The following is an 8,676-nucleotide window of genomic DNA, read 5'->3' as shown; positions in this document are numbered from 1 at the left end:
ATCCATCCAAGAGCTAGTTAGCTAGCTAGTTCCTCGATGGATTCAACGACCGAAGCTAGCCAGCTACGGCGACGGTAGCTTCGTGCGAGGTGTGCTGGAATTTAGTTAATTATGGACATGGGTGAGAGGAAGGAGAAAAGTGGGAAAAAATATAAGCAAAAATTCAATTTACAATTTAAGTTTAAGTGGTCTGTTCGGCCGCAGCTCACACCAACCCTTAAAATGCGTTTTTCGCTATTTTCAGTTTCGTGTTTTAAGGGGTATGCTAGAGATGCTACAGTTAAACACTGACACACAAGATTCGTTTATGGAAGCACCTAATGGTCATTTTCATTATGTTTTGCAGCTGGGTAAAAAAATGTATGAAATCGTATTTACACATATTTGTGCCCTATTCAGTAACGACAGAAATCTTGGGGCACAGTAATCCATGCTTGAGACCCAAAACAGGAGGTTTTACTGGTTCACAACACAGTAAGCAAAAGAACAAAACACACCGCCTTCTCTTCAGATTTGAGGAACAAAAGTCAGATGAAAATCCAGAAAATATGCATAGCTCTGTACATTTCGTGTGCATGCAACAAAAATAGCAGGAAAAGAAACTACTTCTCCACTGACTAGGGCGAAGAAGGTGTTCCCTGAGCCTGCTGGCTATTGTTATGACCATGCGCTTGTTCTTCTGTCGATACTAGTTTTGCGATCTGGCGAAAGGCAGAATTCCCTCATTTTACTGGCTACTGTTAGGAACATCTCCTTATCGTCCTGTCGAAACAAGTTCCTTGATCACGGCACCAGTGAGAGTTTCATGCTCCAGGAGGGCATTTGCTAGCGCATGGAGCTCCTTCTTATGTTTAGTGATAACCTTTTTCGCGTTCTTGTAAGCGTTGTCCAACAATGCTTTCACCTCCTCATCAACCACTTCTGACGTTCGCCCGCTCATGTTCATCGTCTTGCCACCACCAGCATTGTCTTCATTGCCATAGGAAACAAGGCCGACCCGCTTGCTCATACCATACCTAGTGACCATCTCTGTCGCCACCTGAGTCGCCTGAGCTAGATCAGACAAGGCACCTGTTCCGACCCCTGCTTCTCCAAATATAAGCTCCTGGGCCACCCGTCCCCCCATGCAGACATCCAGCCTCGCCAGCATCTGCTTCCTCGAGAGTTCCAGTTCGCTGTCTTCCCCTGGCAGTTGTGCCACCATGCCGAGATTATTTGCCCGGGCCATAATGGTAGCCTTGTGGACAGGGTGAGCACCATCCGTGAGGATAGCAACAAGGGCGTGCCCACCCTCGTGGTATGCGATCATCTTCCTGCATTGAGCAGACATCACCATGGACTTGCGCTCACTGCCCATGATGATCTTGTCCTTGGCGTACTCAAAGTGATCCATTGCAACAGCATTTGCCCCATCCTTGGAAGCCTTGAGAGTGGCATCATTCACTAGGCTTGCAAGGTCTGCACCTGAAAACCCAGGCGTCCCCCTTGCAATGGTCGTTGCATCCACACCCTCGGCTGTAGACACCTGCATGGAGGAATTCATGGAGTTAAGGTCAAAGCCTTGCATCAGAGACTGCAAAAAATAAGCCTTTGTACGCGCACCTTTGACATGTATGCCTCGAGGATCTGCCGTCGGCCCTTAACATCTGGAATATTTACATGGACTTGACGGTCAAAACGCCCAGGCCTGACAAGGGCCTTATCTAATGACTCGGGGAAGTTTGTCGCTGCAATCACAATTATCCCGCCATTCTGCTTGAAGCCATCCATCTCAACAAGCAGCTGGTTCAGCGTCTGCTTATCCAACGATGAACCTTTTTCCTGTCTGCGCCCACCAATCGCATCAATTTCATCAATGAATATTATGCAAGGAGACTGCTTCTTTGCTGCACGAAAGAGCTCTCTCACTCTTTTAGCCCCAAGACCAACATAGAGCTCCTCGAAATCACTGCCGCTGCACGCAAAGAAAGGGACGCCGGCTTCCCCGGCCACAGCCCTTGCCAACATGGTCTTCCCTGTGCCGGGTGGGCCTACAAGCAAAACACCCTTTGGAAGCTTACCACCGAGGCGTGTGAAATGCTGCAAATAATGTAAAACTAGGTCAACAACTCGGCATCTAGAAATAATTGTTTTAATTAAAACACCTGCATGCAGGTTGATGGTAACATCACACTCACATTTGGATCTCGTAGGTAGTGAACTATGTCCTCGAGCTCAGCTTTGGCTTCATCAACCCCCTTTACGTCACTGAGTTTTGTGGTCAAATCCCTAGGCACTGCTTTCAAACCTTCAAACTTGCCAGCCATTGCTTCCTCCACTTTACCGATTGCATAGACCGCAAAGCCAGCAACTACAAGGCCTCCAGAAGTACGCAGAAGCTGCTTTTTAAGTAGGCCTTTCTCTACCATGTAATAGGGTGCACTATGTGTACCAAGAACATGGCCTTCCGCCCTTGCTGCAGTTGAAACGCCTGCATAGAGAACATAGTTCATCCGTGCACACAAGAGTTGGTCAAGCCAATTTGCATGTCATTTATGGGTAAAAAACACAGCCTACACCTAATTAGTAAGCGTGACAAAAGAAAATTTTGGCTTGCCTCGATTTAGCATTTTGAACTTGTTTATAACTCCTTCTGGATCACTCCTATGAATCCTTTTAGAAAAAGAAGCAGCGCCAGACTGCACGCCCTGTACCCTCTGACAAACAAAGCTTGATAGGTACCTCTGCTGTAGATTCCTAAGCACGCTGCCTGCATTGATTAAGAACCAAACCAAGCAGAAACTTACTACCTTGATGGCAACAACCAACCAAAAAGGCACGGCAGAATGTAGAGTAATAAGATTAGTATTTTTACCGGCCATGTTTAACTTTAAGTAAGGCTAGCACTAGTTTGCAGTTGCCACAAAAAGTATATACACCGATCAAGGATGTACTCCCTCTGTCAGCTAATACAAGAGCGTTCAGATCACCGATCAAGGATGTACTCCCTCTGTCAGCTAATACAAGAGTGATATAAACGTAGTGATCTGAACGACTACTTTAGTGATCTGAACGCTCTTGTATTAGCTGACAGAGGGAGTAGTTCATGTGTGCGGTGGAGAGAGAAGCGGCCATATAAAGGTACCTGCTCCAGAAGGTGTACTCGCAGCAGGTGCCCTGAAGGCAGGAGCTGAACGTGCCGCCCCTGCCGCAGCCACAACATGCTTTGCAGCCTGTGAGACAAATACAAGCAAATAGTTAACATGGGCAACAGTAATCGCAACCCATACGTTAACATAAGTGGCATCGATCTGAAAAACAGGACAGAGAGATAGTGCTTTGCAGCTGCAGTTTCAGCATCAGATAACATGTACTCCCTCCGTTCCTAAATATATAAGTTTATCGGGTTTGCTAAAAATCAGTCGACTGAGACTTCACGAAGTCTCGGTCGATATTGTAGTCCGTTGATTTTGCATCAATAAGTTTATTTAGAGATTGCACTAGAGACTACTCCTTCCGTTCCTAAATATAAGTCTTTTAAAAACTTCCAATATGTACTACATACGGATGTATGTAGACACACTTTATAGTGTAGATTCAATCATTTTGCTCCATACGTATGTAGCCTGCAGTGAAATATCTAAAAAGACTTATATTTAGGAACGAGAGCAAAATGAGTGAATCTACTATATTTGGGAATCGGATGGAGCACAGGGGAATCAGATAGGAAGACAGGTAAGGAAATACAGTACCCTGGAGAGAGCGATCCGGCCGGCCATGGTGGACAGAAGAACAGGGCAGGACTTGTTTCTCAGATCTCGAAATTTGTTTGCGTTGCTCCAAGTCGGCGACTTCCGTCTGTTTTTCTTTGTCTGATATATTGTTGATAATCTACTATCTACTGTTCTTATAGAGACTAGATAGAAGGCACGCAGTATTTATTGTGCGTCGATTCATCGCGTGCGTTTGTATCTCTAATCCGACTCTACTACGCACACACGCACCTGAACTATGTGCCGGACTCGGATGTGGATTACAGGTTGAGGAGAGAGTTGGAATCACGCCGGATTCGTCCACGCGGGATCCGACTCTGAACCCGAACTGGTTCAACGGGCAACTCGGGCTTTGATTCGGAAACACACGCCGCATCTGGAGGAGAAGGGCAAGAACCGGAGCCGGAGCTGGATCTGGAGGCAGAGATCACCTGTGACTGTGAGGCCAGCCGTCACGGGCAGTGCACATGTGCTCTCTCCACCGGCTGCGAGCAGGGACCGGCTCGCCGGATCGATGCATCGCGGCCCTGGCGCCGTGCAGGTGGCCGGGCGAGGAACCAGGGTGGGGGTGGCCGGTGCAGGTGGCCGCCGTTGGGGAGCTCGCTCCTCCAATGACTGATGGGGGTGGGGAGCAGCCGACCAAACAAGACGCATCTTTTTTCTTTTCAGGATGGAATGATGTTTTTCCAGACAAACTCTACTTTCAAATACTTTTATGAAACGATTTTTGTATTTTCCGAACGTTCCGAGCATTGTTATAGACCCGAACGGTGCGGACGCAGTTCATCGTAGATCGTACGTCCGTTGCGCGTCGGGCGCGTCGGACGATAACTTCTAGCGCGAACGGGCAACGCGTTAGTCGTGAGCGGTATTGTTTCACTCGCTAGTGGGCCTCCCCATCCCTGCCGTGTTTCTCTTCAATCACCGCTACTTCGCCATGATCTCCACTCCTCTCCTCCGATTTTATTTACCCATTCAATCCACGTGGAGTGTGTCCGATTTCTTCGCCAACTCTGGTCCACTTCATCCTCCACTCCTTCCTCTCTCTGCATCTATCCCTTGCGTGATTGGAATCGAGTCGGCATCACGGGAAACTGTTGCTTACACGGTGAATCGGGGCGGGATCGAGTGTTGCTTCTGCCCTGGTCGACGGTCGTTTCTGTCGGTGAGTTCATCCACTTCCTCTATCCCCATCATTTGTCCATTCGGTCAGGCGGTGGTGGTTGAATCCCCTAAAGTTTAGCCCCATTCGGTCGGCCGTTGGTTGTGTTTTAGTCCGAGGCTGGGCATGGTGAAATCCGTCGTAGTTTATTCCCCATCTGGTTGGTTCCACGCGGGGATGCTGAAATCTCTCGACGTTTTAATCCATATTTGGCCAGGGGCTGATGGTGTTGTAGTTATAGGCGCGTCGAATCTCAATCTCGATTTGGCCAGAACGACAGTATTTCAACCTCGGATCTTGTCTGCGGGATGGTTTGGGGTGGTTGAAATTTGTGTGTGTAAATGAACTCCATACCTAGACCATCCCTGATTATTGTTTGGTTGCAATTGCAACATTAGATTTTGTGTAAGCTTGTAGTGTAGTATCTTATTTGCTACAAAATGTTGGGTAACGTAACAAAATTTTAAATTTTCCTACGCCATATTCAGATCTTCCCATGAAGAAACCAGCAACGAGAGAGGGGTGAGAGCATCTTCACATCTTTGAAGATCGCTAAGCGGAAGCGTTGCTAGAACGCGGTTGATGGAGTCGCACTCGCTGCGATTCAGATCGCGGTGTGATTCCGATCTAGTGCCGAACCACGACACCTCCGCGTTCAACACACGTGCAGCCCGGTGACGTCTCCCGCACCTTGATCCAGCAAGGAGGAGGGAGAGGTTGGGGAAGAGCTCAGGCAACACGACGAGGTCTCCCGGCAGGGCTTTGCCAAGTACCGTGGGAGACAAGGAAGAAGAGAAGCAGGGCTGCGCCGAGAGAGAGATGAGATTGCGTGTCTCCAATGGCCAAAACCCCCATTATATATAGGGGAAAGGGGAGGGTGGCGCCACCCCTTAGGGTTCCCACCCCTAAGGGGTGCGGCAGCCCTAGATGGGAGGCCAGGGCGGCGGCCAGGAGGGGAGGAGGGGGTGGCGCACCCCCTGGTGGGCCTAAGGTAGGCCCACCTGACTCAGGGTTTCCCCCCTTTCCCTCTCTTGGTGCCTTGGGCTGGGTGTGGGGGGCGCACCAGCCCACCCAGGGGCTGGTTCCCTTTCACACTTAGCCCATGTAGCCTTCCGGGGCTGGTAGCCCCTCCCGGTGGGCCTCCGGAACCCTTCCGGTGGTCCCGACACGTTGCCGGTGGTGCCCGAAACATTTCCGACGTCCAAAGTCATCCATCCTATATATCAATCTTTACATCCGAACCATTCCGAAACTCCTCGTGACGTCTGGGATCTCATCCGGGACTCCGAACAACCTTCGGTAACCTCGTATAACAATTCCCTATAACCCTAGCGTCGTCGAGCCTTAAGTGTGTAGGCCCTACGGGTTCGGGAGGCACGCAGACATGACCGAGACACCTCTCTGGCCATTAACCATCAGCGGGGTCTGGATACCCATGGTGTCTCCCACATGTTCCACGATGATCTCATCGGATGAACCACGATGTCAAGGATTCAATCAATCCCGTATACAATTCCCTTTGTCTGTCGGTATAGAACTTGCCCGAGATTCGATCGTCGGTACACCTATACCTTGTTCAATCTCGTTACCGGTAAGTCTCTTTACTCGTTTCATAGCACGTCATCCCGTGACTAACTCCTTAGTCACATTGATCTCATTATGATGATGTTCTACCGAGTGGGCCCAGAGATATCTCTCCATCACACGGAGTGACAAATCCCGATCCCGATTCGTGCCAACCCAACAGACACTTTCGGAGATACCCGTAGTGCACCTTTATAGTCACCCAGTTACGTTGTGACGTTTGATACACCCAAAGCACTCCTCCGGTATCCGGGAGTTGCACAATCTCACGGTCGAAGGAAAAGACACTTGACATTAGAAAAGCTTTAGCATACGAACAACACGATCTTGTGCTATGCTTAGGATTGGGTCTTGTCCATCACATCATTCTCCTAATGATGTGATCCCGTTATCAATGACATTCAATGTCCATGATCATGAAACTATGATCATCTATTGATCACCGAGCTAGCCAACTAGAGGCTTGCCAGGGACACATTGTGATCTATTTATTCACACATGTATTACTGTTTCCTGTTAATATAATTATAGCATGAACAATAGACGATTATCATGAACAAGGAAATATGATAATAACTATTTTATTATTGCCTCTAGGGCATATTTCCAACACAGAATGCATACCGTAAAAATTAGGGATATTTATCTTGTATGATGCATGCTGTAAACATCTGATTCACATTGTTATGATACTACTTTTTATCTTGAATACTGGTTGATAATTACTAGGCCCGATTGATTGAACTTATCACTTATTTTGGAAGAGGTTGCGAGTGGTTGCATAGTGATTTCACTAGATTTGTTAGTGATACAAGTTATCACTGGATTTGTTAGTTGTTACCATGCAATTCCTCTCATGTTTTCAAAATACCAGTGGTAAGAGTAACAATAGTTATTGTCGATTAAGAAAGTTATCATGGCTGATAAGTTTTTGATTACCATTCTCATGCATACAAGTTACCACTAGATTTGGTTGCTCCGTATTTCAATTCACCTTTTGCAACTCTTTAATTGGCAGTCCTTAATTGTTTTGTTTCTTTATACTTGGCAGGGACACGATGCCAATGAAGCGTAGAGGTTATGGCGATGGTCATGATGGAGTTCCTTCAAAGAAGGCGAAGTGCCCTCCATCTCGGAACAGGGCTTCCCCTAACTCAATTTTGACCGCTTGTAAAGATTTTTATGATGGTAGGAAAAATGCTATAGATGGAATGGACTTCAAAAGCCTCCGAGAGATCAAGTGCAACTACCTGTTCAATTTTCTTAGTGAATGGCTTGCCAGGTTATACGATCCAGAATCTTGTGAAGTGGTTGTTCCAGGATGTGGCAGAATCCACGTCAATGAAGAGTCGGTTCTTAGTGGAGCCAGGAAATGGGTGGAGTTGGACCTGAACCAGACATGAACATAACTAAACGAAACAAACTATTATCTCTTCTTAGTGGAGCAACAATCAAGGTTGAAGCTACATATATACCTGGGCAACCGCCTCAGCCCCGCCATCGCCGCATGCCAGGACGAGCTGGATGCAGCCGGAATGGTAGGCCTCTTTGCAACGTCCATGGTGATCACAGGCGTGCTTCAGGAAGAGGTGGGCGAGGTGTCATGATGGAGGTGGGACGGATCCATCTAGAGGGTGAAAGAGGCATTGTTGCATGCAACCGCGTGCTCTGCACCGTTGTTGCAAGCGCACACATACCAAGAGACAATATCCATAACGCGTCGTCACTTCTAGACATTAGTTTGTCCTTGTTGCAAGGCCAACAATCATTGGCACACCGGTGAGTCGTCGATACGACAAGGAGGAGGCATCACTGCAAGGTGATGCTGCAAGGCAGCCATCCTGCACTCAACTTCATATATGATCTTACGGAGATTATTAGAAGACATAGTGGAAACGGTCGCAACATCAACATCGTACCAAGTGCCTTAGCACAGAGGTTTTGCCGTTTTGGTAGCTGGGTAATGGGTTTCTAAGAAGATTGAGACATGTCGTTACCATGAATCCGAACTATATATATTTCGAATAATAACAAGATCACGAGATAACGTTTTTACATTGCTAATCTTTTTTCCAAGGGATTTTTACGGTGCAACTTAGCTCTTGTAGGATGTTCGGCATTCACCGCTCTTGTGTACTGCCTACAAACTTCTATTCCAACTGTAATTCAAATTCATTT

At 47.6% G+C, this 8,676-nt stretch overlaps 1 protein-coding gene across 1 annotated transcript; it reads right to left on the bottom strand.

The window, feature by feature from the left end:
• Positions 1–333: 333 nt before the first annotated feature.
• On the bottom strand, positions 334–3,877 carry LOC123394988 (ATP-dependent zinc metalloprotease FTSH 5, mitochondrial-like). Its single transcript, XM_045089897.1, has 6 exons — positions 3,732–3,877; positions 3,125–3,212; positions 2,597–2,749; positions 2,178–2,470; positions 1,603–2,079; positions 334–1,525 (listed from the first exon to the last, which is right to left on the bottom strand). Exons 1-6 carry the CDS (start codon positions 3,756–3,758, stop codon positions 755–757), a joined length of 1,809 nt encoding a protein of 602 aa, XP_044945832.1. The 5' UTR covers positions 3,759–3,877; the 3' UTR covers positions 334–754.
• Between the last annotated feature and the right edge of the window lie 4,799 nt (positions 3,878–8,676).

Source organism: Hordeum vulgare, chromosome 5H, assembly GCF_904849725.1.
Source record: "Hordeum vulgare subsp. vulgare chromosome 5H, MorexV3_pseudomolecules_assembly, whole genome shotgun sequence".
In the NCBI taxonomy this organism is placed as follows: domain Eukaryota; kingdom Viridiplantae; phylum Streptophyta; class Magnoliopsida; order Poales; family Poaceae; genus Hordeum; species Hordeum vulgare.
Note: the sequence above shows the minus strand (reverse complement) of the source record. Positions and strands in the feature narration are given on the sequence as shown.

Coding starts and splice junctions, on each gene's coding strand:
- LOC123394988 (XM_045089897.1), bottom strand. CDS start 3,758: ATGGCCGGCCGGATCGCTCTCTCCAGG. Junction 3,213..3,731: donor GCCGGATCGCTCTCTCCAGG/GTACTGTATTTC, acceptor TTTGTCTCACAG/GCTGCAAAGCATGTTGTGGC. Junction 2,471..2,596: donor GTTCAAAATGCTAAATCGAG/GCAAGCCAAAAT, acceptor TTCTCTATGCAG/GCGTTTCAACTGCAGCAAGG.